The sequence below is a fragment of the Manis javanica genome, chromosome 17 (genome assembly GCF_040802235.1).
Source record: "Manis javanica isolate MJ-LG chromosome 17, MJ_LKY, whole genome shotgun sequence".
Taxonomy (NCBI): Eukaryota; Metazoa; Chordata; class Mammalia; order Pholidota; family Manidae; genus Manis; species Manis javanica.
The window spans coordinates 24,319,472-24,346,726 of NC_133172.1; the positions used below are offsets into that span (position 1 = coordinate 24,319,472).

Sequence of the window (27,255 nt, forward strand, 5' to 3'; positions counted from 1 at the left end):
ATGCCTATTTCTTTAAGACATGTATAACTTGCTCCAAAGGCATGAATTTCAGGGGCTCAAAGCAATCTTTAGATGCACAGAGGAAGAGTGTGGAATGCCCCATCTTCTTCCCAAATTCCCTCCTCACACTAGCAGTGAATCCAATAACAGTGAATACACTTGGAATGTATAATCTCCAAGTGGGCAAATGCATTGCATGATGAGCTTAACCCAAAAGGTTTAAGTTCTTTATTTATATTACACCTCTTCCCAGCAACCTCATTTCCTTCAGGACCCAGGTTGGGGGCTCCTCTATCTCCTGGCTCCTTGAGGTCCCCTCTCCCCAGGGAAGCCAGGCAAGCACTCCTGACTGCTCAGTGTGGCCTTGGCCAGGTCCCCTATGCTGGGCTGCAACCAGCCAAGAGTGCAGCTGGTGAAAGAAAAGGTCATGGCATTCTGGCTGTACTAGGCACCAAGGCTTAACACTCACACATGCCTGTAGAAAGATTATTTCAAAGTTGTTTTTATTCAACTGTTATTCAGCAATATACAATACAGTTTATAAACAAGTGTCTGACCTTGTTTCCAGTCTTTATTTAAAAATAAATATTATTGACAGTGAATTTTAATTATGATAAGATGTATCTTTTTTAAATCAAAATTGTCTCAAAAGAAATAATTTACTTCAATTTAAAAAAAGGAATGCCCCTAAAGAAAAAAGTAAATTAAAAAATTCCACAATAATCTACTAAAAATATTTTGCTTTGTCAGAAAGGCTTTGACCCAACATTTGTATATGCTATCCTAAAGCTAACTGCTCACCAGTTCGTGCAAAATGACTCAGAGGAAAACTTTAGCAAAGAAAAATACATTGAAGTAGAGAAATTATTGATCCCATACATACTGCATGGTCCAAACTTCATCTTATTTGGAAACTAGATGCATTATTTTAGGTATTCTACATTTGTGTAACTTCCCCAAAAATATGATTTATTTATTTTCCACAAAGACTTTGTCATGCTTCTCTCAGTCTCTCCATGTCCATCTGGCTACATGGTCCTCGCCCAGGGTTGAGGCTGGCCGTGTGGCCTGTGGAGGTGTGCAGGATGCCGCGTCCATCTGTCAGTGCCCCACCAGAAGGTGCAGGAGCTTATGCAGAGCTAACAGGAGCAGGGACAGGAGTGGGTCTGTGGCATAGCTGGGGCAAGTGCCTGCAGGGGATGAGAAAGCTGTTAGTGCCTGATTCACAGTAACCTGATGGCCCAGAGCAGGCCAAAGAGAATGAAACTTCCCATGGCCTGGGCCACTTGACCTCAGCACCCAGCTGGTGCATGATGGCTGCTTCCATGCAACAATAAAGTATTTTGCTGCTTCTGTTTGTTATTTACAAACTGCACATTTTAGGAGTCTACTGTGGTCAGATACTACATACCCTTGGCCTGAAGAGGGTGTGCTAGATTGTTGTTTTAAAGTCCAGGTCATTATTTTGGTTGAATAAAAAGACAAAATCTTTTTTGATTTTGTCAAAAACCCTCCACCAAGTATTGCACTTAGCATGTAAAGCCCAGCTTCTCCCCTCCTCTGGAAAGATCCCATGATTGCGTACAACACCAATTCCTCCCACCCCTGCTTGGACCACACAGCTTAGTATTCACAAGTGCCCTGTCTTAGGCATCCTGATGTTTCTGTGAGTGAGCCTTCTTTCCGTGCACTGTCAGTCCAGTCCTAGGGTCAAAATGGGGAGCTCAGAAATCACTGGGTGTGGAGGTGGGTAGGTGAGGTCCCCTGAGGAGTGACCCTAGCACTCCCCCCTGCTTCTCCAGTGGGGCCACTAACCTGGGCCTCTGGCTGGCCACTGGGACAGTAACACGTGCCTTTGTCTTGCTTCCACTGGGCTGTCCACCTGGCTCCCCATCTGTCTGTCATGGGCTGTCATCTGTTGGAAGGCCTCCTGTGCAACTAGGGGAAAGCCACCCATGTCCCCCAGGCTTTGTGCCCTGGATACTCCCTCCAGAGTTACTGACAGCAGCCAGTGTAAAGCACTGTCCATGCTCCATGGTGCTGCCCAAACCCTGGGGGTATCACTGCCAACTTGCTTAGAGTCAGGCTGCATCAGTGGAAGCAGTTTCCAGCCCCACCCAGCTCATCTGCACTATCTGGAGGCCTCCATCCTCCCTCCACCACACCCAGCCAGGTGGGTTGGGGCTCTGAGCCTGGGTGGATGTACAGGAGGTCCTTCCCTGTGCCAAGCAGATAGTACAGAGGCTGACTGTCGCCACTTGGCTGCCCTCGGGTGCTGCTGTTGGGCCAGTTGGACTTGTGACTTTCCTAGCAGGCTATACCTCCTCTCTGCAGGTGAAAGAGTCACTAGTCTTTTCTATCCAAGGCATTTATTTCCCACAATCCTGAGTCATTCTTACTCTGGTTATAACTGTCTGTGTCCCATGCCCCACTCTCCCCTCTATAAAAGATGGGGTTTGGACAAATGAGCCAGGGGTCATTCTGGTTTGAGACTCCAGGATTCCATCTGTCCATTTGGGAAACTTGGGCTTTCAAACATCTTTTGGAAAGGAGGCAAAGGCCATTCACTGTGCATGCCTCATCTGTAGCTAACTGCTTCTGAACATAGTTCTCAGCTCCTGTGGAGAAGCACAAAACAGGACAAATCCAAAAGTGCTAAGCTCCTATTCAGGTACTCATTTTTCATGTCATTGTCACTCCTGGCCTTCCTTCCAGCTTGGCCCAAGATGACATGCTGCTTCTTCCCATCCATCTGGAGAAGGACCAGTGTGTGGTGGTCACTTTAAAGAGCTGGATCCTCCTTTGCTGCTCCTCGTTGTCACATATCACTGGGAAGGATGAGGGTAGATGTGGTAACAGATGAGTTGATGGATGACCAGGTGCCTAGGCAGAGTTCAGGCTCAGGTGCATAGCAAATGGGGATATGGCTGGCCTAGCAGTGCCCCATAGATACACGGGGCCTCCCAAATCTGCCCCTTCAGGTAATTATGCTCAGGCAGGTACAGGCGAGACAGAAACAACCAAACGAGGCATTTAAGAGCAGATGTATATATGCAATCAAATTCTAGACCCTCAAGGTACACAGGGGCAGGAGGAACAGCAAATGGACTCATGAGCAATTGTGAAAGTGTGGGCATAGGAGATGAGAGAAAAAATTCTAATTTGCCTCCAGCTACTACCAACTGGTATTTTCCATATTAAGAGTCTCACCTACTTGTGTTTAAAGTTTTGAAATTGCACAAGACTTCCCAAAGAGCCTGCACTGAAACAATCAGCCTGCCACACTGTGCTAGGCCAGGGGGAAGCTGCAGGGCCTGGAGGGCCAGTGTGGTGGCTCCAGAGGTCAAAGCCTGGGGAGGGTAGATAACAGGGCCTGCAGTGTTTCTGCTGATGGATGTCTGTTGGGAGGCAGCCAGGATTTGGCTCTTGGCTGTACCTCACCCACTCCATGGCCCAGCACTGCTATAGAGGGGACTATGACAGGTGGTATGGGGCAGTGGCGGATACCCAAGAGACAGGCTTTCCAGGCCAGTTTGCTGTGCAGTCTGGGGTAATACCCTTCAGCCCTCTAGGTCTTGTGTCACACTCCATAAAATGGAATGTACATATGCATGGCTGCATAAAATTAATATGTTCACAGCCTGTCTCACTGAGTTGGGGTCCAGATTAAGCAAGAGCTTAGTGACAGATTGCAAAAAGGCAACAAATCCCCCTTGTCCCTCATCTGTGTCCCTGGCACCCACACTCTATGACAGTGCCCTCCCACACTGGCTCTGGGCCTGCCCAAATGACTGACTTTGGTCAATGAATATAAACAGGTAGGAAGCAAGCAAAGGCTTAAAAAGTGCTTGTGCATGGAGGCTTGACCCTCATCTGTGGCTCTTGTAACCAACCCACTGCTGTGTGAACAAGACTGTGCTGCCCTGTTGCAGGATAAGAGCCACGAGAAGTCCTAGCTGAGGTCCCTCTAGACCAACCAGCCTCCAACCAAAACGGCAGCTGATCACAGGATCATGAGCTACGTGAATGGTACTCATATATATCAAAGCCACTGAATTTTAGAGTCGTCTGTGACATAACAAAAGCTAACTGATGTAGACAGAGTCAATTGCTATGCAAACAGATCCCATTGAAAGGGCAAAAGAACTGCCTTTCTGAAAATGATTGGAGAAAAAATAATTTAGGGTGTGATCCTTCTCTCAAGAGGAAACATCCAAGATAGAGAAAGCAGAGCAAACTATCTCCCCAGCCATTTATTTCAGGACAGACATCCCTAGACCTCTGAGAAAGAAGGACCCAGGTTTTGGAAACTCTTGCTACATCACCATATCCGAAACTTCTCTTTCAGCCTCCCAAATGATCAGGGCAGAGCAGGCTTCCAGGCTGGCCCTGGAGGGAGAGGGGTCTTTACCAGACGGGTTCGAATTCAGGACTCTGGCAGCCCAGTGTGTCCTTCCCCAATGCGGTCTCCTTGGAGGGACCCTGACAATTGTACAGCACTTGGCTGCTGGGCCCCCCTCAGCATCTGCTGCCCCAGGCCCAGTCCTCACTGTTCCTGGAGCAGTCAGGACTGTCCACTGCTGCCGGGGACTCACCTTGGCCTTCCAGGGAAGGGCCACGAGGTGCCCTTGGCTCACCTCAGGTGGGATCTCCTACACTGGCCTCTTTTATTATGCAGCATGGAGACCGCTGTGTTCCAGGGGATGTGCAGGCTGCTGTGTCCTCTGGATGCTAACATCTCTTTATTTCCTCCTTTCCTGGGGAGTACTAGGAATAATGCTAGAACATGCAGAAGTGTATTTGTCATGATTAAACTGGAACATCAGGCTGCTTGAAGTGAGGGAAGCCTTCTGACAGAATAGTAGCTGATTTATTCTTCAAATTAAAGTATCACTGTTTTGCGAATCATTCTTAAAGAAATCAGAGCTGCTTTGGCTCTGTGGAGATTACCATTTAGAGGGTGAGTAGGATAGGACACATGCGGGAGCTGTTCAAGAACCTCCCAAGACAACAGTGGGTGTGGCCAGCCCCCAGGAGCAGAGCAAAGGCACCAGCCCAGACACCTTATGATGGGGAACCCTACTTTTCCATTTACCCAGCAATGGTGGAATTCCAAAGACCCTGTCAGAAAATGACTTGGCACCCATGAGGCTGTTCACTGCCTTGTGATGTAAGTGAAAGAGGTGGCTTCATGCGGGCCATCCTCTAGGACCATGGCTTTGCCCACACTGAGGAAGGCCAAGCTTGTGGGGCAGATCCTGGGGAGGTGCGGAGGTGGTAGCCGGCCATTCCCACTTTGGCCTGGACTCATGCAGGTAAGGGGGCCTGTAGGGACCACCCCACTGGGTGGGTATCAGGATCATGGTGCACTGTCCCCAGCTGACCAGGGCAGCCACTGCCCTCCCCCGACTCGCTCTGCCTGCCCTTCTAGGATCAGGGATGATTTCCTTGGCCTCGAGGAAAGCCATCTGCCTCAGGTGTGCAGCACCTGACATGCCAGCGCCTGTGCACAGGGGACAGCTGTAGGCCCTGCCCACCAGGGCCTACGGAGTCCCAGGCCCAGCCAGCCCCACTGCCTCTGCAGGCCTGCTGGTGGCCTGAGTGCTGCGGCCGGGGGCCTGCTTGGGTCAGGGCTTTGTAAAGTGTCCCTCAGAGTCTGGGGTTGCTCAGGTGCTGCTTTGTTTTTTTTCCTGTAGCTTCAAAAACTACAACTTGTTTCAGGTTTGCAAAGCAAACTGTAAAATTCAGATACATTTGAGGCCTGCCTCTCCCCACGGAAATGGTAACAGGTGGGTTCTGGCTCTTAGTGCCTGGGCTAAGTTGGAGGTTCACTCTGTGGGTTGACACTAGTGCTGGCTTGATGCTGCCGCATTACCCTAGGATATGCACACACTGAGTACAGGTAGTTAGAGAAGAAATAGTCCAGTGTCAGCACACAAAGCCACTCCACCAGTAAGCGGGGATATCCTAACATTAGAATTCTGTTGGGGACAGGCCCTTGTTCCGGGGCAAGCAGAGCAAGGCCACTGACACCTGTTCTACATACTGCACTGTTACGACACATCTTTTGAATAAGGACTAGAAAAGTTAGATAACCACACAAATGCCCTGGCTAAGGACCTCTCAGCACCTTTGTTCAGTTTTCTAGTCCTTTTCCTGTTTGCTGTTGTCTGAAAATGAGAGAGGAGGGCTGGCCCCCAAGTAGCAAATCTGAGCATGGTTGGCCTTGACGGGCTGGTCTTGGACATCCCAGCTGTGGGGACAGCTGGGAACGAGCTGCTTTTACTCCCTTGCTCCTTTTCCTTGCCCCAGCTCCGTCCTGGGCCCACAATGGATGGCTGAGCCACAGCTGAAGGAAAAGGCTCCCTCTTGGAGCTTCCTAGGGTCAGAGTGTAAGGAGTTTGTCTCTGGGTTTTTAGGGGCTTGTGGGTGAGCAGAGAGGGCACTTAGGATTCATCTTGGCAATGGCCAATCACCATGCCTTTATCTGCAGGGACATGCACAGGGTCCAGAAGCACAAGGCCAGAGCCAAGGGCAGGGCTGAGAGCAGTCCTGGAGGCTGGCTCCTCACCATTTCTCCACTTTTTCCATCCCGACCTTACTGGTTACAAAACGTCAGCTCCTACAGGGCTGGGGGCAATGGAAAGGCATCAAGTGGCCACTTGAGAACTCAGTCTGGTCTGCAGAACAGTCTGGCTTGGTGCACACAGAGTTCTAAAGCTGGAAATGATAATCTAATGTGTAAAACTTGGAAGATTTTTGCATAACAGCACAGATTTGGAAAGGTCCAAGACCCAGTAGCCCTGGGCCTATTTTCCCACACAGCTGCATGCCCAGTAGCTGCCTGCTCTTCTCAGTAGGAATCCCGCTCACTGCTCCCTCCTGACCTCCACCTTAGCCTGGATGGCCACCAGCTCCTTCCCAGCCCCTCCTGCTGATGGGCTTCCTTTTGCCAGCCCGTCTCACTCAACTCTGCCACTGGCCTGGCCCTCTGGCCGGCTGCGTTTGTAGCCTCTGAGACAGCTCTCCTGCAGGATCCAGCAGGCCCTGCTCCCTGTGCACTGCAGTGGGTGGCTGGCCTTCCTTGTTCTGATGTTCTGGGCTTCCTGATGGCCACCTGTGCCCGCCCCACCCCAGGTCTATGCCCTGCCCTGGATGCTGTGCCTGGCAGGCCAGGCGGCCCAGCCACAGCTGAGTGGAAGGTACCTTGTGAGGAGGCTGCTTCCCTTGTTGATGTTTTAATTAAAGCCTCTTCGTGGATATTTATTCAAAGGGAGTCATCAAGAAATAATCGAGCACTAACAGAATTAATTTCTGCCATAAAATTAATGTATGCTGGTAACTAGGGCAAAAACTAGGAGCAGCCAATGCTCCTAGGAAAGGGTTTTAAAGGAAATATAGATATTTGAAAGAAAAGTTGAGTGTGGGATGTGGAATGCGGGTCTCTCAGTCCTGTGCTGACCCTGCCCTGCTGGCCTGGCCCTGGACAGCTGGCTCCCGGGTTTGAGGACAGCTGTCCCCTTGGCAGGGCTTAGGGGTCATCTATCTGGCATGCCGCCTGCACAGCAGCCTCAGTATCTAGGCAGCAGGAGGAGCTTGAATGCTCCTGGGCAGATGGGGCGGAGGTGGTATCCCGTGCCCAGGTGAGCCTTCCTAGCTGCCCGCTCTCCCCTACCACTGCCTGAGCTCAGCAGTGATTACCTAAAGCATGTTCCTGTCTCCATTATCACCCTGTGCTCACCTCCCTCCTCCAGAATCACCTAGAGAGATTTCCCTAAGGTATAAAACCTCTGATGGGGCCCCTCTACCCACAGAAGAAAGATCCACCATCTTGATGCCACAACTGGAGCTTTCCCTATAACCCTCCCTAACAACATCACCCTCAGTAGGCCCCTGCCAGCAGCCCAGGGTTCCAATGTGCTGTTCCCTGTGGGCACCTCCGGGGGAACCTGGGCTCGTGCTGCAGAACAATCTGCCCAGGTCTGACCTGTGCTCCAGCTTGGACTTCCTTGCTGAGCACTCAGGCACAGAAGTCTTGGCACAAACATCTGTGCTGTCCATGTGGACCTTTGCTTCTGCCCCCTTTGCCCTGCATTCCATAAGCGCCTTTCTCACAACATGTCCTATGTCTCTGGCCATAGTGGAAGCCCACATGCAAGAGGGCTGGCCGCAGGCCTGCTCCCAGCAAGTGACCCCTCTCACAGCTGGGAGTGGTGATCTGGTGTTGGGGTTGATGACTAACAGTGAGGAGTAGATGGCAGGGAGCAGACCCAGCTGGGCTCAAGCAGACAGCCAAACACCTTCAGGATAACAAGAACAAAGCTGCTGGCTCTTCCTAGGGCCTGATACTGTTGCTACTTGTGTATGTTATGTTAAGTCCAATCCTCATAACTGTAGGACTTACTATTTTATCCCTGTTTTACAGATAGGTAAACTGAGATCCAGAGAGGTGAAGTGATTTCCCAAGGTCTAGGGCTGCCAGTATAAAATACAGGACACCCAGTTAAATTTGAGTTTCAGATAAATAACAGCAAAGCTGGCTAGATCTTGCTAATAATTTTAAGTAATTATATGTCCCAAATATATTGCATGGGTTCTACTTATACTGAGATGCTACTGGTTGCTTATCTGAAATTAAAATATAACCAGGTGTCTTACATTTTTATTTGCTCAATCTGGCAGCCCTACCAAGGCCACACTAAGATAAAAGGCAGATCTGGGACTTGAACCCAGACAACCTAGCTTCTGTCCACACACCCACCCACCATATGCACCACCTCTCAGGGCTGAAGAGCAGGAGCTCTCCTTCCCTGGAGCTTTGGCTTGACCCCAGCCCCAGGCTGCTTCCAAGGGAGAGAGTGTGGGGATGAGAATTTTTTCCTGTGTTTCAACATTCATACTGGGTTTTTAATGTGGCAACTTTGTTGGTAGCTCCATTCCAGCTTCCTGTTTCTTTTGAAATGAGATCTTGCCCCAAGTGATTCTTTAATGGTGTCACTTAAGGAAAATGGTAAACAGGCCTTTCCATGTGGTCAGGCAGCTGGTGTTGGCAGGGCCAGGGGCAGCCCTGACCATGGTGAGCATCAGGGTACTCCCCAGGCAGGGCCGGTAGGGGCCTCCCTCAGTGCTGGGCCCTGTCCTCACAGGGGCATCCCCCGGCTACCCAGATTCTCTAAGCTGTGAGGCTGTGGGCTGCTAATAGGCACACTGTTCTCTGTTTTCAGATCAAGAGAATACTCCTTTTTAACCCTTCCAGAAGCCATAGGAGTTAGAAGCCACTTCCCTCTTTCACAGGGGAGGCCCAGAGAGGTTAAGTGACATGCCTAAGGTTGCACATCTGGTAAGTAGTAGAGGAGTTATCTCCAGTGACTTCCTGGTTCCTGTAAATCCAGTCCAGGTGACCTTACTGGAAGCTCTTCCTGACCTCACCCCAAGACAGGTTTGCCTTACCTGCCTTCACACTACTACAGTTGCCCCTGGCTCTAGGCAGGCTATGCTTATGCTTTCCTACCCCCAGGCCTTCATGCATGCTGTCCCTTTTACTAGACCGCCCTTCCCTGTCCCCTCTGTCTGCCCACAGCCCATTACCGGCCCAGCCCAGAGGCCCCCACTGGGTAACCTCTAAGATAGCTCTTAATCTGTCTGCCCCAGGCCCACTCCTACCTGGTCCTCCAACCCTCCCTCTTATCACAGGCTCTTACCTGTGTCAGTGTTCCCCACTGGCCCCCCATATCCATTGACTCCAGCCAGCCAGGCACCTGCCCAGCCAGGGACCAGAGTGCCATCTTCAAATGCAAAGTCCACACCTCTCCCCCAGTCCCCAGTGGGTTCACTGTATGACCTCATCTCAGGTTAAAGACTTAACTCCTTACCTGGGCTCCACCACAGCCCACCTTGAACCTCAGCCCTGTCATCCATCCACACTGCTTACCTGTGCCCTCCCATTTACCCATCTGCCTCCTCCCCACTCATGAGTGTCCCTCAGACACTGCCTCCTCCCTGGCCTGATCCAGAGGCTCCCTCTCTCCTTCAGGCTCCAGAGTGAGCTCTATTTCCTCTGAGCTGAGTTTGGGGCCATGAGTCATTGACCTTTTGACCCAGTGTCCTCTGCTAAAGGGTGAGTCCTGTCACTCAGACCCCTGTCCACACCCTGAAATACTCATAAAATATTTGTTGAATGAACAGAAGTCTTTCTTAGGCGTCCGAGCTGGTCTGAGCAGCATGATGCACTAGACACTGGCCAGGCACTTCACATCTGACATCTCAATTTTAATCTTCAAATATAAGCTGGGCTGGAGGCCTGTCACTGTTATGGTGATCTGCCCTTTCAACTGCCCAAGACTGTGTGCACATATCCCTGTCTAACTTTTTCTCAAACTAATCTCCCATTTTACCTTCATTTATCTTTATTCTAATTTTGTCATTAGAAACTGTTCTGTCACCTGCAGCTTTCTAAGCCACTTCAAATTCTTCCCTTAAAAGGTGACATATATATACAGGCATATATATATACATATACATGCTTATATATATGTGTGTGTATATATATATTACATAAAGTATACTATATATATAAAGTATACAAATATATTTATAAACTATATAATTTGCATATTTATATATTTGTGTATGTATGTATATATATGTACACATAAATATTAGGACTATATCAGTTGCTTCTAATCTTTTAAAGCAGTAGAACCCCCTTTTCAAGTTAATTGCTACATGAAACCCCAATATTTCACATCCTTAGAAACAGAACTACTCTGGTTAAAGCTGGGGGCCCAGGGTTCTAAGCAACGCAGTTTGGGAATCACTCATTGGAGGCTCTCTCGGCTCCATTCTAGATCTGAAGCTCATGGACTTGTGGATGCTGGAGTGGTGGTGTGCCCTTTACACAGATGGGAAATAGGGGACCTGTTAGGGCTTCAAATGAGTAGGTCCTGCCCCTCTTTGGGGCACCCTAGCCCCAATTAAATCCCACTTGTCTCCTCCATAGTCTTCGTGCCCTTTAATGCAGAGTGTGTCCCAAATTCCCTGGGTCAGGCCAACAGTGGCACTCAATTAACTCCCACTTCAACGAGGGCTGCTCAGTGGACGGGTCTAGATCTCAGCCTCCTTGTCCTTTCTGCAGAGCTGTGGCTGGCCACACAAAGGCAGAAGTGACAGACAGGAGGCCCAGGGCTGGAAAGGAAGGGGTGCAGGTCCCTGAGGCCAGCACAACCAGGGCACAACAGCAGTTCTTTCCTCCAGATTACGGCCCAATGATGCCTGGATATTTCTTTCTGTTTCAGACTTGGGACTTTTCTTTAGAAACACAACTTAACAGGAAAGGTTAACACACTTTATTTCAGAGCAGGGATAGTGCTCTGAAAATTCTATAACATGTGCTCATCAAATAAATTTAGCACAGAGGAGCTGCCCAGGATATGTCACACATTAAAATACAACTCTGTAGACTAGAATGCATTATGAATTATTGCCTTGTGTATTTTTTGTTACATTAGTCTTTAATGCAGCTACAGTTATTCATCTGCCCACCAGAAGATCTTATTTTTTAAATGCTTGAAAATCATATCTGCTTTAACTTTTACATGGACACTAATAATCAAATCTTGGCCGGGCTGTACCCAGCAGAGTGCCTGGTGGTGCCAACTAAAGGTTGAGGGGCTAGGGGGCTGGAGCAGGCTGGAGACTGGCTGTGTCCACTCACTTGGTCTATTTCTCCTGTGGCCCAGGGACTGCAGGCAGAAGCATGGGCTGGTACAGAGTTCTGGGCCTAGGCAGTCTGTGCTGTGCCACCTCTGGGACTTTTCTCCCCGCGGTTTTTTCCTGGAGGGTACGGACTAAGTGCTCAGGGTTCACGTGTGGAGAACGACAACCCTGGCCTGTCTGCAGGTCCAACCCCACTGGTCCTGTAAGGCCCAGCTTGCATCCCACATGCACCCATCTTCCCTTTCATTTTTCTTCCATGTACCCATTCGTTCTTCCTTCTATCCTCCATCCACCCAGCTGCCCATCCATTCACACCCTTCCTTCCATCCACCCATACATGAGCTACTTGTTTTCCACACATTCCCAAACCACTCGTCCTCCCATCCACATATACACTCATCCTCCCTCCCACCCACCCTCCATCCTCTCAGCCATCCAGTCACACATTCTTCTCTCCCCTCACCCACCAGCTACTTGTTTTTCTATCTATGCCTCCAAACAGTCCAAGATGCTCATCACTTGGTTGGATCACTATGTCTAAAGTGGTTTCTCCACAACCACTCTGCCCCCTCCCACACCGGGGATGTCATTTCCCAAAGCATCATGCCCACCATGGGTTTGCTCCCCATCCCACTGTCCTTAGGACAGAGGCAAAGCTCCCTCCCCACTACTCTTGACTGAATTTCCTCTGCTCCCCTTCTTGCTTTCTCTGCTTCAGCCCTAGGAACTTTCTGTCAGACTGTACTCCCTAGCTTCCTCCTGCCACAGGATCTTTGCACTCACTGTTCCCCCTCTTCCTGGAAGTCCCTACCTTCTCTCTAAGCCAACTTAAAACATCTTTCAGACTACAGTGTCACTCCCTCAGAGACCTTTTCCTGACTGGGTCAAATCCTGCTATTCTTAGCTTCCATAGCCCATGGGTCTCTTCTTTAGAGTATCAGCCATGGCTGCAAATTTCCACTTGCTATGTGACCATTTGACCAATGTCTGTCTTTCCCCTGGTAGGTCTCATGCACATTATGTCCTCAGCACCTAGCATGGTTTTTGTATACCAAAGATGTCAACGGACATTTTTTGAGAATGAGTGAATGAATGAATAAACTAGGGCCAGGTCCAGTGGAATGGGGTAATGGGGATACATACATGAGAAAGAATTGGGCCTGCCTTCCCAGTGCACCCTCTGGATGGGGTTACCCAGCCAGGCACTGACTTCAGGACAGAGAAGGAAAGTTGGGGCTGTAAGATAACAGTGGGGCCCTTGAGTACTCAGGACAGATGAGACCCCTCTGCCTTAGGGCCAATGAAACCTTCCTCCCTTCTGTGAAGTTATCATCAACCAGCAGCCCATGCTTTTCTGGGACCTTATTGTGCCCCAGCTGAGCCCTCATTTCATTCTCAGAGCACCTCCTGCTTGTTCTGGCTAGACTGCGACCTCCTCCCTGAGGCTCAGGATGGGTCCACCTGATGTTCTGGGCAGCCTCTTGTCCTTTGGCCCCAGCCAGACAAGCTATAATTGGCCAGGAAACCCCTCTCCAGCTCAGAATGGGCCATGACATGATGTCAGCTCTCCCTCCCTGGGTTTATTAAAGATCCTTCTTCTGGGCCAAGCATCATTTGTATAAGAATCAATTGTCATGAAAGTCACTGTAAGGGAACTGACTGACATTGCTGCTGGGCTTTCCCAACTTTAAGAAAAGCATGACTTCCTTCTGACGAGAGCTGATGGGCAGAGGGCCAGGGTTAAGCTGGGGAGGAGCTCTCTGTCTTTGGCAATTGGCTCCCTGAGAAGGATTACAGGTGGGTGGACCTCCTTCTCGGGAAGCCTGCGGAGGGTTCTCAGTGCTGGGTAGGAGGCAAGCTCATATGGGGCATGAGGAGTGTGGCTTGGCAGAAGGGGACCCCCTTATACTCCTAGCACCTCCCTGTGGTGGTCTTCATCCTGCCTTCTCCTCTCTGGTCCCTGGGTGCCAGCAGCACTTTCATTGGCAGTCAACAGGCACAGCAAGCCATGGGCACACATCAGGGCATCTGGGCAGGGTGTGAACACAAAAAGCAAAATGCAGGAGCATGGGTACAAGAGCCAGTGCACACCTGAGCCTGTCACAGTGACCCCAAGCCCCACCACTGCCCACATTCTTCCCTGTGGGACCCGTCTTCCCCACACAAGCAGCTCCATGTCGCCTGGTTCCATGAGTCTCATGGTTCCATGAGTCACAAGGCTCCTCCTCCTCTTGGGTCCAGGCCTGCCTGGGAGGCCTCTGGCTTCTTGCCTGTCACTGAGAGAGGGCTTTGTATCTCCACTCCTTTCTCACATGGAGATTCCCTTGTCTAGTGCTGCAAACACCAGCCTGTCCTCAGAACTTGGCTTCCTTGCTGGCCAAAGGGCCATCTCCTCCTGGCACAATAGCCTCCCTGCTGAGAGTAGCCTGTACAACAGCAAAGTGAGGCCAGGAACAATACAGGTACCCAGCCAGGCCCTGGGCAGGTGTGCAAAGGTGGCGGTTTAATTTTGGGGTGGAACATGAGAAACCATAATGAACTTGTCCTTGCTCACCAAGGAGCGCCTGACTTTTGGAAAATAGCCACAAGAAGATGAGGATGAGGATGTGGCATCATCCTCATTTCCAACGTTCCCTGCTCAAAACTGTATGGAGGGAGAAAGGACAAAAATAGCAACTTGCTGAGCCATTTGCAATCTGATGGCACTTTCTGTTCTGAAGCCTCATCAGCTCCCTTCCCTCACCTTTAGCCCCATGATGCTCACAGCATATGCAGAGGGAGAAACACCTGAGAGTGAAGGCTCAGATCCGAGCACCTTGTCCAGCCATGAATCGATCCTGGACAGTCAATGCCATTCCCATGAAGAGCACTGATAACAAGAGACAACATCTATTGAGCATTTTCTAGGTGCCAGGACCTGTGTTCTACTCAACTTTTCCTGGGGATTATCTCCTCTGACCCTGTCATTCACCCTCTGGCATGATTATTGGCACCATCCAGGTGAGAAGAGACATAGGAACTCACACACGGGGAGCAGGAAGTGATGGATCAGGATTTACATCCAAGCAGTTGGACTCATGTGGAGAATAAGAAGCACAGTATTTATGAAGGGCGAGAAGGACAAGGCACATGCTGAGATTTCTTGGTAGTTGAAGCCCTGTGAGGCCCAGAAATAGAGAGAATTTGGTGGCATACACCCTGGCTTGCCTATGAGCTGAACAGTAAGGAATACTTGAAATGTCAGGAGGAAGAATGAAATGGTTGGAGAAAGGTGGTAACAGAACTTCTCCTGAACTGTTCTCAGTTCCCCTCAGGTTTATGCTTTGCCTCTTCCACAATAATGGGCAGTTCTTGAGATGACAGACCTTGCCCAGCCTCACCCCGTAACAGGCACCAGGCATCTAGCTGGGTGCACTCAGGACATGCCCTGTTCATGGGCATGAGTGTCTGCCTCCTGGCAGCCCTTCTGAGCTAGAAGGGTCAGAATGCACGGGCGTGGCTGAGGGGAGTGATGTGGTTGGGGAAAAGGCTTTTGAAATATCCAATTTGACTATTTTGTATAGACACCAGCTCCCCAAAACACTCCCCATGAACCGTAAAAACCAGAAGCCAGTCCAAAGTAGCTTTGATATTTCAGCCTGGAGAACAGTAATGATGGGATGAATAACCAATATTTCTCAGAAACAGCCTCAGCCAGGACTGTCAACTTAGGGACAAAGCTTCACAAGGCCTGCCTCTCCAGGGCCATCTTAGGGAGGGCACGGGGCGGGGTGGAGGCCTGAGTGTGGTGCAGGCCTCACGCTCTTGCTGGCTGCTGAGGGGCCTCTGCTGCTGAGCACCTCCTGCAGCCACTTCCATGGTTTGCTGCTCAGCTAAACCCTAACTCAGAGGAGGCCAAATTGGGTAATCCATCTTGGTATTTAGTGCACAACTTCCAGGGCCACCAACAAGTAGGCTAATTTCCCCAGGCAAGGAGGCTCATCACCCTCCATGAAGAATAGGAAGCGACCGGCAGTTACAGGGGCTGGGCCTGTTTGCTTGTAATCTTAAACTTTTCTGAAGCCCTTACAGGAGCCAAAGTGCAGCTTCTTACTACTGTGGATACGAGTTTACAAGAGATGCCAGGTAACTGTCAGCAAAGCATGGGGGAATAGAAAAGACACTACTTTTCTTACCCCCAGAGCTGCAAAGACATTTTAAAACCAAGCTGGCATCTCCCATAAAGCTCAGGGGTTTAGACCACCAAGCCCTTGCCTCTGTCCACATGGGGCAGAACTAATCAATATCATATTACAAAAGCACTTGACCTCATTTATCCCCATGGATGCTTAGGGAATCCTTAATATTCAGAGGTTTAAAAATGTGCTCCCGGCATATTTAATGAAAAGCTCCTTGGTGGGTTTGGCTCTTGGTGACATTTAGAAAGCTGGCCCACTTTTCTCACGGGGGCTGCCACCCTAACTGGGGAAAGGGTCTGGGTTCCAGGGAGGGGACTCTGATGAAGTGAGACAGGAGGAGTTATGGAGAACTGCAGAAAGAGGGAACCCTGTGAGATGCATGCATGACACATATATTAACTGTTTAGTAAAAGGCAGGTATGATTATTTATCATAATTACAATGCATAGTGCAGCTACTTTAGCATCCCTGATGCTGAGAGAGTGGCTATATACTGAGTTGCCTGATCACTTACTGATGGACAAAGGCCATTCCATTTGGGGTGACTTTCTCAGTCCATGGGCCACTGGTGGGAAGGGAAGGCAAGACCTCCAGATGCTTTTCCAGGACTGGGCTAAGCAGGAGGATAAAGCCTGAGGTGCCTCTTTGAAGACTGAAATCACACACTGCCCATGGCAAGCCTCCTCTGACTGCCTTGCTGGATTAGGGCTGTTCCTCCTTGGGATCCCACTGACACAGACAGTTGTGTCCTGGAATTACATGGGCACCCTTGATGGCCCCAACCTGGGTCTGTGGCTGCCATGGCTGGTCACCACTCATGAAAAGCATGTGACTGGCTGACGAGGGAGAGGACGCTACATAGCTGATAACCACACACGTTAGCTCTGTCAGGGATGATGCAGGCATCTCTTGCCAGCTGTGAGGCTCAGCCATTTTACATGAAATCCTTTAATTTTCTCTCTCAGGATGCTCAGACAGCCTTGCCATCTCTTCTCGGACAACTTTTGCCAAATTTATTTTCTCTTTCATTATGATCCCTGTGTCAAAGCAGAGCTCAAAAGAATAGTGAATTGTTTATTTAAGGCAATGGCTTTCAGGTCGTTGTAGGTCCAGAGAGATGGGAAGGCCAGGTGGCTGGTGCTGGGCCCTGTCAGCCTCACTGGAGACTCTTCCTGCAGCATGGAGATTCTCCTGGGTCAATGCTGGCACCATTTCCTCCATCTTTGTTACACTCAGGGTACAGGTCAAAAGTGATGCTTTCACAATGTCCACAGCTCACTTGGAGCATGGCCAACAGTTGCCATGGGGACATCCAAGGATGCTTCCCTTGATGGCTCTCAGCAGTAACAGCCTCCCTAAAGCTGTCACACCCATGGCCTTGGCTGTCTTTCTCTCACGGTTTATTGAAATATTGAGAGCCAGTTCGCTGTGTGGGTATCAGGCAGCAGTTTGCCACATCTAGCTGGATCTTTGCAGGGGCCAGGGCACCTCTCCTTGGAGCAGGAGCTCCAAGGCTAATTAAAGGTTCACAGGCAATACATCTGATCCCCAGGTCCCTGCAGAGGGGAACCTCTTGCCAACAAACAAGCCATTCAGTTGCAAACTGCATTCTTTTGAGGCCTCAGTAGGCTTCACCACAGCGCTTTTCCCTTTAGAAGGGTTTGCCAGGAAGATACTCTGTTTTGTTTAGTTTTTTTTCTAGAAATGGCAATCAGCAACAAAGTGTTCATGAAAAATAGGTCAGCGTTCAGATTAATTAGGAGCCAGATTTATGAACGTGGCTAAGAAGGGGTCCAGTCTCCTGTGCCGGCTCTGCTGTGCTAATCCAGCCCATGTTATTTTTAAGCACACATATCAAAATGTCTCTTGACAAATGAGACGTGCAATGAATGAGTTTTTGCACATAAACTTTTAGTGCAAATATGCATTTGGCTGCGTTAGGCACATACTGGGCAAAGGAAGGGTTTTGGATCTGTGGTAGCTAAGGGATGGAGACTTGAATAAGTACCCCCCCCCCACCTTCTTTTCCTGGCATTACCAAAGCATGTCACTTAAAAAACAGAACAATGTAGCATTGTCTGGGACTTTTCCTGACTTTCTTCAAGGAGCAACCACTTCATGGGTGATTGTTAGGGGTGGTGGGCTGGGACCATTCCTTAAGTTGCCAATTGAAATGGCTTGAGAGTGCATGCAACCCTCCTTCTGGGAGGAACTCTTTAATTAGAAATTCAGCTGGGTTTATCCTGGAGTTGGGGTGGAGTGGAATCCATCCTCCTCCCCTTGAGAGCTGGGCTATTCCCTTTGTCCCCCCAAGATCTACCATCCACCTTCTCCACTCTGCTCTGAGTCCCTAGAGACTGGCTTCTACAGGTCACATCAGCTGGGTGCTTTTGCCTTCAGCTCCCAGGAGGGTCTGGCTAATGGGAGGCCTTGGCAGGAGACTGGAGGGCAGGAGGAGCATGAAGTCCTGGACTTCTATGGATTGGCTGCATCCCTCTACCAAGGCCACAGTTCCTGTCAGGGAGACTTCCCAGTCCTCTCTGGGTTCTGCCAATTGTTTTCCCTTTGCTCCTTCAGGTGGAGGTGCTAATGGTTCCTGCTGTGGCTAGCCCTGGGGTCAGCACTCATTCTTCATTGGCTGCCCCACCCTTGTCCACACCTTTAACAACTACTCTCATCACCTCTTCTGTGTAACCCTGTTTAAATGTGCCATCTACTTTGCCAGCACCCTGACCTCGGCAAACACTCTTGCTATTAATCACGTGGCAAAAGTCCTTCCTGGTCCCCTCCCCTCTAAGCTGCTGAGAACCATGAGCTGGAGAGGCCACACCTGAGATTGCTGCCTTGAGCTCCCTGTTGGCTCATGCTGCTGGTGCCTCTGAGCAATCAGTTGGCCTGCTGCATCCCGGGGAGGCTCAGCAGGACCCTGGGCTGCTTAATGACACAGCCCTACAGAAAGGTTAATGCCTGCCACACAAAACATGGTCTGCATGCTTCGCCCCATTGACAGCCCACAGCCTGGGTGGTCGGGTGAGATGGGACACATAAGGCAGCATTGTACCTTCTTGGGATCAAGGCAATTTGGGTATGTCTGTGGATTAGAAGTCATTTAACCCATTTCCACATGCCCAGAAAGGACACTCAGGTGCCCATTGCACATGACTCTTCCAAGGGCTTAACCTGAGGAGCAGAGGACACAGGTTTTCTGATCTTCCAGCTGAAATCCCACCTTGCTGGTCTTCTGAAAGGGAGCTGGAGAGAAACTTGGGGTTCTTTCTGAGATGTGTCTGCATGGTTCCTGGCCTGTTCAGGGGCTGGCAAGGGTTTTGGATGACAGAGACTTTAGGGGTTACCATACCTCTTCTCCTAGTGGCACTGCCCTGTCAGTACTGCTGGGAGCCCAGATGGCTGTGCTTCTGGAGGTAAATGAACCCTACTTCCCACTCCAGGGAGGGCAGAGGAGCCCCTGGCCTAGGCTGTTGCTCTGATGTATGTGGGTATCAATGTGCTGCCCTGTAGTTGGTGGGAGTCCAAGGTCCCACCAGCTGGAAGGCTCTTGGCACTCTATCATCAGAATTGAGCTGCCCTGAGGACCCCCAGACTTTCTAGGAAGAAGAGCACTGTCTAGTGCCACCTTCCACGGCTGGGTCCCCTGCTGTGGGGATGAGTTGCCCTGTGGCCAGTCCTGAGTTTGGAGGAGATCTGATCAGCCCTGCCGTGCACCAGGGTGTCAGGCTCTGGCCAGGAGAAGAGGGAGATTCAAGCAGGAATAAGCTTGTGATCTTTGCCTCACTGTCATTTTTGTGTTTATTCTCAAAGATTTCTTTTGCATGGCACTTCCTTGACCTTGGCCTTTAATGGTTCCGGTTGGCTCCACTTGGCATTCAAGGTTCTCCACAGCTTGGCCTCCAACTACCAACCACTCAGCTTTATGTCCTTCATCTCTCCTCTCCTGTCAGAGCATGTAATGGCTGTGATGATAATTATGAACATTTATGCAGCAGTTCCCACACTCAACTCTGTCTATTTTACAGATGAAGAAATATGTTCAGAGATGTGAAGCCACTTGCTTAAAGTCACACAGCCAACAAGCTGCAGAGGCACAACTCACATTTAGGCTTCTGCCTTCCAAATCCTCTGCTTTGCTGCTCTACTCATGGTCTATGGAATATCATAGAGGAATGTTCCAGTTTGAGATACACACTTATTTGCTGAGGCCGAGGAGAATAGGACAGAAAGGCCTTTTATCACCAACCAGCATCAACTAAGCCAATCACTCTACAAATCAGTAAGTACTTTTTCATTGAATCTGTTGTATGCTAGATAGAGATGGCTAACACTCTCTTTCTGCTGTGGAGGGATGAAGCTGGAAAACAGCTGACAATCCAAGGACTAACTTTTCCAGCTTGCTTTGCATCTATGCTGGATCACGTGATTGAGTTCTGGCCAGTGGATGAGGGTGGAAGTAATATTTACCACTTCTGCATAGTCCGGGCTCTTAAAAACTTCCCTTGCCATTCTCTACACTAGCTTTTCTCTGAGAGAATTAAGCCCTACCAAAATTAAGTGAGCGGCTATTTTCTCAATCTTTTAAGAATGATATATACATTCTAAATGCATAAGAAAGCAGCCAATTCATTAAACACAGTGTATGCCTTATTGTACAGAGCATTAGGGTTGGTCCTCTCACAGTACTGTGCTGAGAAGGGCTGCTTCCATTCTCTCTTTTCTTGTCTGCTAACCATATTTCGATGCCCAGAGTGACCTTGGAAGCTACTCGTGGAAGATGGTAGAGTCTCAATCAGTGTAGGTCCCTGGATGGAACAGAGCTACCATACCCACAACTCCAGAGCAGCACTTGATATGAACCAGAAATAATATATTTGAATTGTGTTAAGCCACTGGCATTTGGAGGTTTCTTATCACAGCAGCAAGTATTACCTTAAACTAGTATGGGGGATAGAAAGTTCCAAGTCAGGTAGGGGAGCTTGGGGCTGTGTGGGGAAAGGCTCTTCACAGGTCCCAGCTGACCCACCTCGTCCCATAGCCTGTTGCTACGTGGAGCCTAATAGGAATGAGGCCTCTAGATCCAGCCAGAAGCCTCCACAGGGGATGTAACTGAGTAAGAAATAACTGAACTGATATGGAAGACAGACTGGCAGGGTCTCAACTGAAGGCTTAAGAATTAGCCAGACAGGTAGGCTAGGATACCTGTCACTTTGGATTCATCAGATAACCCAGGAGCCTATGTTCTTAACAATCTCTGATGAGGGTAACAAGTGGTCTGCACATTGAAAACCTTGAGAGTAGGGTATGACAGTGTACTCCTCCCCAGTGGGAAGGTTTATATGTCACTGTCCCAGAATTCAGACTCCCAGTGCTGCTAGGCCAGTAGAGATGCTGAGGGACAACACATCAAACAAGACTGGGAACTGAGGTTCAGAGAGGCAGTGACTTGCCTAAAATCAGATAGGGAGTGAACACTGGAGACTCCCAGTGCTGCTAGGCCAGTAGAGATGCTGAGGGACAACACATCAAACAAGACTGGGAACTGAGGTTCAGAGAGGCAGTGACTTGCCTAAAATCAGATAGGGAGTGAACACTGGATCTGAGCCCATCTTTGAAACTCATTTTGAGCAGGTGGAAGGAGTGGGGAATGCTTTGGGAGGAAAGACACCCTGGGCAGTAGGCTCCTCCATCCTCCATAAATCTTCACCCTACTACTGCCAAGTAGCCCCTCCTGCCCCAGGGCTGCCTGTCCTATCAGTCAGTCCGTTTTCCTGGGCTGCTCTCTAACTGCCCTCTCATCTCCCTCCCCACCAACCCTCCCAGCTCCCTAGGAAAGCAGGCCTTAACCTCTGGGTGCCCTCCTGACAATGGTAAGGCTCCATCCTCACTCCACAACCCCTCCAGGAGGGCTCAAAGGGAACTGGAGTGGCTATTGGTAGCAGATCCATCTGTTCCACAAAGTCAAGCAGCGTCCAGACTTACAAGGCCTTAATTCACTCTCCACAGCAAGCTAGTATCCCACCCTCTGCCCTTAAGGGCTCCAGGAAATAAGTCCTGGTGTACCGGCGCAGCCCTCGGAGTCCAGTTCTCTAAACTCAAGAGAGGGGTCCCCAAGCCTCAGCCTCGCGTGTACCCAGAGGTCAGTGGCTGGACAGCCTCCACAGTCATAAGTACCTGTGGTGAATGATTCGAGCAGCCAACAATAAAGACAAGAAAACAACAAAAAGAGGGCCTAAGTGTGGCTGTGGAAAACGCGCCCTGAGGGCACCCACTTAAGTGAACAATGAAGCACTAAGCATACGCAAATGACCCGAGTGGGGCTGCCCCACGGGGAGAGCCAGCTAGGGACGCCAACCCGCAGCCCCAGCGTGAGCGCGCCCCAACTCTGCACCCACCCTTACCCGAGCCGTGCTTCTGGCGCAGAAGGACCGCCTGGTAGGGTGGGGGCGACGCTGACGAAGCAGCGGCTGCGGCCGTGACGGTGGTGGTGGCTGCGTGGGCCGTGGAGGCCGCGGCGGCCTCAAGTACTCGCGGACCGGGGATGGCGGAAGGGCTTCCGGGAGGCGGGCTTTTGTCGCCGCGGTCAGGCTCGGAAGTGGCGCGGCCCGCTGAGATCGCATTATTGGCGTTGGCGGGGCCGTGGCGACGGGGACCGCTGCTCTGAATGTGGGACACGGCCTCGGCGGCCTGCATGTTGGGCGGCGCGAACCGCGAGAGCACGCGCAGGAGAGCCTGGGCCTTGTGCTCCTGCGTGTCGTCGTCGCTGTAGTCCGACACGCGGCACTCGTACACGCCTTCATCCTGCCGCCGCACGGCTGACAGCCGCAGTCGGTGCGAAATGTCATTGCCCTGGACGCGCACCGTCTGCAAGAGAGCGGGGGCTGAGGTCAGAGGTTGGGATGGGCAGGCCCACAACTTGCTCTCCCGGACCAGTGTGGTACAGCCGCACCCACTCCTGCCATTGCTCCCCCATGCCACAGCACCCCAGCACTTCTCAGACCTATCATCCAGTTTGCTTGTCATTCCGTGTCTCCGCAGGGGCCGGGGGCTCCCAACTCTGATTGGACCCTGGGTGGCACCCTGCCCATTGCACCGTGTCCCCAGTTTTCTATCACCTTAGCCGAACACCTCATGTTGCATCCCCCTGCCCACATAAATGAAAGGTTCACGCCTTCCCAGAGCTTTCACTTCAAAGCGCAGAACCCACCCTCCTTCCTCCCTCCTGCACCTTGGAGAAACCTCAGATTAGGCTCCTGTCGCCAATCATCCCACGTCTTTCCGGTGTGGCCTCATTTCTGGCCCTCCATATCTACTCTCACTAACATTCCTTTATTCTAGAATCCGGAGGGCCTGAGCGGTGCCTGAAGGAAAGCCGCCTGTTCTCAAAATACACGTATATACCTGCTCCCTAACCTTCCGCCCTTCCAAGGAGGCAGGAGACGCTGAGACTGCGGCCGCACCCCCTGGTCCCCTGCTAGTTATGAATCTGCCTTTTTTGCGCAGCAGCCTGAGGCTCCCGACGAAGCGCTTCTCCCCGCGGTTCTCTGGAGACGAGGGAAAGCAACCGCTCTGTAGCCCTCACCAAGCACCCAGCAAACCCTGACCTTGAAATGGGCGCATGAGGAGGGCCTGGGCATCTCCAGGCCCTGATACTTCCACGCACCAGTTGGGAAAGCTCGGGTGCCTCTCCTACATGAGTTACGAGCACCATGACCCTGGCCTCGTGCAGCCGTGCAAGACTTCCGGCTCCTCCTCCCCAGCGAGCCCAGGGCACCCGGCACCTAGACTCGCAACCCATTTGGAACAGAGAGGGCTGCAGCTGAGGGCGCCGGGCGTGCGTGGGGGTGGGGCGCACAACCCAGAGCTCGGGTGGCAGCCAGGCGAGGAGCAGCGCGCTTCAGTTGCTGGGAGCAGTGCCCGCAGAGGAGAGGCAGGCAGACGCGCAGGGGCCAGACAGCCCTGTCCCGACACAGGACGGTTTTACACAGGAGCATGGAGCGGAGGAAGGGGTTCCGGGCCTCGGCGTCCTGATTTACACAAAAGAGAACCCGATCCCACTAACGGCGACAGATGGCGCCGCGACACGCCAAGCTCCCGACAATACAGAGCTGCGAGCAGGGCCCTACACCGCACAGCCGCGGAGCCTTTCTAAAAGGGAAAAAAACTGCGGGGCGCGAGGCGGCCAGAAGGGGTCTCCCGCGGCCCGCGCTGGGCTCCACACTTACACTGATTTTAGTTGCATCCTTATTTGTTACCTAAAAGGCAAAGAGGGAGAGAGAGACATTAGGCTTTCGGCCTTCAGGCTCGGAGAACTCAGATGCGCCACCCATACGGGGACACGCCGCGCGCGGACTGGGACTGGAAACCACTCAGGATGTAGCTGGGGCTGAGGGCACGAAGGACATCAGGATTTCCGGGAATTTTACCCGGAGGGAAGCAGGGCTTGAAGCTAGTACGGAGCTTGCCCAAGGAGCTGCCCTAGCACATATGCCGGCCAAAGAGGGGAGGCTGGATTGCCACCGGGGCGGGAAGGAAAGCCCACCTTCCTTCCGCAGAGCGTCCTCATTCCCTGCTGCGTTTCTCTAAATTCTGTGAAAAGCTGAATGGAGGGGCCGGTGTATCTGGACAGGACCCAGTGGGAGACGTGAGCATTAACTCCGATGGGACCGTGGGTAGAGGGTAGGGGTGTGTGTGTGTGTGTAAGAGTCGATGGTTTAAGAGGTAGACTGGCAGTGGGGCCGTCCCTCTGATCCTGTGGAGGCTGGAGGTGACCTGCTGGCTTCTCAGTACACATTACTCTGCCGGGCTCTGGATCCCAGCAGGGAGGAACTTAACTCCTTGGTCCTGGGACCTGGGGACCTCAGAGTGGGAGAGGGCAGGGAAAGCCTGGCCGGATCTAGCGGTCTTCTTGACCACCCAGCACCCTTCAGACTCTGGGCCCGAAGCTCCAAGCAAGAGCAGGTGACCTGGGTGAGGTGTGACTTTTTAGTCGTTAGGCATAGAGCTCTGGGAGCTTTCAGGAGACGGGAACGAATTCACACAACCTGTGGGTAACAACTGCTGTTGTTGAACGTGTTGTAGGGACCGGGAGGGTGGAAGATGGGTTGCTCCACAGGCCTGCACCCTACCTTCCTGGCTGGGGTTAGCCCAACCGCCCCAGCCTAGGCCGGGGATCACTGGCGCCGCTTGGGCGGCGGTTACCTTGCTCCGGGAGCCGGGCACGCTGAGCGCCAGCTCGTGAAACAGCTCCCGGGGCGGCTCCTTGAGGTACCACCACTGAATCTCCAGCGAATATGAGGTGGCTCCGCTAGCCCGGAACGCGCAGGGCATTTCGATGTCGTCTCCCTCCCGTACTGTCACATCTTTGGGGACTTCGGTAAATGTAGCTGGGGGCGGGGGAAGAGAGAGGCGTGACCAGCTGTGGGGCGGAGGCCTGGGGCCACCGGAGGCGAGACTGAGTCCCCGGCTCGCTGTCCTGTGCTTCCCACCAACCTCCTCCCTGCTATACGCGTGGCCCAGGCACTACCAAAGTTGGGTTGAGCAGCTACGGGGCCACAGCAGAGACCGTTTACCGCTGCAGGCTGCATCCCACCGGATCGGGCGGGGCAGCAGGAGCGGTTTACGCTGTACTCCCGCGCCGGGCGGCACTACCTAATCCAGGCTGGGGCACTTCAACTCCCGCGTCCCGCAAGCCGCCTCTCCGCAGCTGGAGCATCGGTTCTTCTCATAATGACCCGGGCACCGGTGCCGCCGCTGCGGCGACCCTTTACTGCTGTCCTCCCCCTAACCCTCCGGGCCCTGGCTGCACACCGGGATTGCTGGAGACCGTGAAGCCTTCCCCTTCTTTTCCTCCTCCTCCGTGGCGACCAGGACAGGATGGCTCTGGTGGCTCCGGTAAGGACCCCCCGAGCACCCCGCGGCAGCAAACTTCCCGCGCTCACCGTCGGCCACGAAGAGTAGGGCGTGCAGCAGCAGCGGGGACAGGTATCCGAGGGCGCCGAGCCGGTTCCGCTGTTCCATTTCCCGCGGGGGGCGCGGCGGCGGCGGGGGCCCGGGCGCGGAGAGGCGGCGGTGGCGGCAGCGTGGGCTTGGATTCGGCTCGGGCTCAGGCTAGGACGCCTCCGAGCCTGCCATGGCCTCGCGCGGCGCCCCCACCCCCGCCGCCGGCGGCCGCCAATCAGTCCCGCTCCCTCGCCCGCTTGCCCGGTGCGGCTCCGGAGGGGGGCGCTGCGCGGGGTGCGCAGAGCGCGAGGTCCCGTCGGGAGGTTATTGGCTATAGGTCCGTGACTCTCTCTATCCGGCAGTCCGCAGAACGATGGGGAACTGCAGTTCAGTCTCTGCCCTGCGGGCCGGGCAGAGGCTGGGCCGCGCCAGGACCCATCCCTGGCCAAGGGAGTGCGCGCCTCCCGGTCTCCTGGTTTGGCTCCCGACTGCCACTTCCTCCGGGTCCCGCCGAGCTCCCCCGCCGCAGCCCCCGCCGGTCCCTCGGCGGCTCTTTCCGCAACGCGAGTGGGCGCTCAGCCGCGGCGCGAGGACCTGGCGTCCGACCCAGCGCAGCGCCGGGAAAGCGGGTCCGGCGTGGCGGACCCAGAGCAGGAGTGAGGCGAGGAGAGGGGGAGGGGAAGGGGCAGGGAAAGGAAGGGGCGGTCAGTGGCTGGGCGTCGAGCCGCCTCCACCGCTACATCACCCCCGCCCTCCCCTCTCCTCCCCTTCCACAGCGGCACCGCCCCCGCCTTGGAGCGCTCACCCCCGCGGAGGTCGTTTGGAGGGACCATAGTCCCTCTGGGTGGAGCGCAGCCCCGCCCGGCACTCGCTTTGGCTGGGTGTCCTCTCTCACCCAAACTCTCCCTGGCTTCTTCCCGATCACCATTGCCAGAGCCTGCCGCTTATCCCTGCACCCCGCGTGTCCCAAGGCTCTCTCCGCAGTCCCCCGCCCTCAACTCCTTACCCCGGTTTGGGCAAAGAGCTGCACCGCTCTTTGTACCAGGCCCAGGCCATGACTGGTGGGTGGGCACCAGGGACCCGAGAGAAGGGCGGAGCGCTGTGCTGGGCCGGGGACTAGGCCGGGTGACGGCGGCAGCACCGGGAGTCTGCAGTGTGCGAGCGAGAAGTGAGCGCAGAGCGTCCGGCCAGCAGGTGCCTGTGGCGCTGAGAGCGCACGAGCGAGCTAGCGAGCAGCGGCCGTGAGTGACGGCAGAGGCGGCGGGGGTGGGGTGGGGTGGGGTGGGGTGGGGAGCGCAGGCACGACTCAGTGCCCCGGAGGTTTCCGGGCGGGGTTGGGATTCCTGCACCTCGATCGCTGGCCTTCCGTCCCCACGCGTTCTTCTCTGGTCTTGGTATTCCCTTTACCGGG

At 52.7% G+C, this 27,255-nt stretch overlaps 1 protein-coding gene across 4 annotated transcripts; it reads right to left on the reverse strand.

Annotated features, from left to right (window-relative positions):
• Nucleotides 1-475: 475 nt before the first annotated feature.
• VSTM2B (V-set and transmembrane domain containing 2B) lies at nt 476-27,088 on the reverse strand. 4 transcript variants are annotated; one of them, XM_037021724.2, is made up of 6 exons: nt 26,851-27,088; nt 25,844-26,438; nt 25,104-25,288; nt 24,128-24,157; nt 22,304-22,766; nt 476-1,190 (listed from the first exon to the last, which is right to left on the reverse strand). In XM_037021724.2, exons 2-6 carry the CDS (start codon nt 25,920-25,922, stop codon nt 1,102-1,104), a joined length of 846 nt encoding a protein of 281 aa, XP_036877619.1. In that variant the 5' UTR covers nt 25,923-26,438; nt 26,851-27,088; the 3' UTR covers nt 476-1,101. The 4 variants fall into 4 exon arrangements, with proteins under 4 accessions (XP_036877619.1, XP_073081814.1, XP_073081815.1 ...); XM_073225713.1 differs by lacking the exon at nt 476-1,190 and adding an exon at nt 12,156-13,743; XM_073225714.1 differs by lacking the exons at nt 476-1,190; nt 24,128-24,157 and adding an exon at nt 12,156-13,743.
• Nucleotides 27,089-27,255: the final 167 nt, after the last annotated feature.

Coding starts and splice junctions, on each gene's coding strand:
- VSTM2B (XM_073225713.1), bottom strand. CDS start 25,922: ATGGAACAGCGGAACCGGCTCGGCGCCCTCGGATACCTGTCCCCGCTG. Junction 24,158..25,103: donor TGCCCGGCTCCCGGAGCAAG/GTAACCGCCGCC, acceptor TTTGCCTTTTAG/GTAACAAATAAGGATGCAAC. Junction 13,744..22,303: donor GCGCCAGAAGCACGGCTCGG/GTAAGGGTGGGT, acceptor CACCCTGCCCAG/ATGCCCTGATGTGTGCCCAT.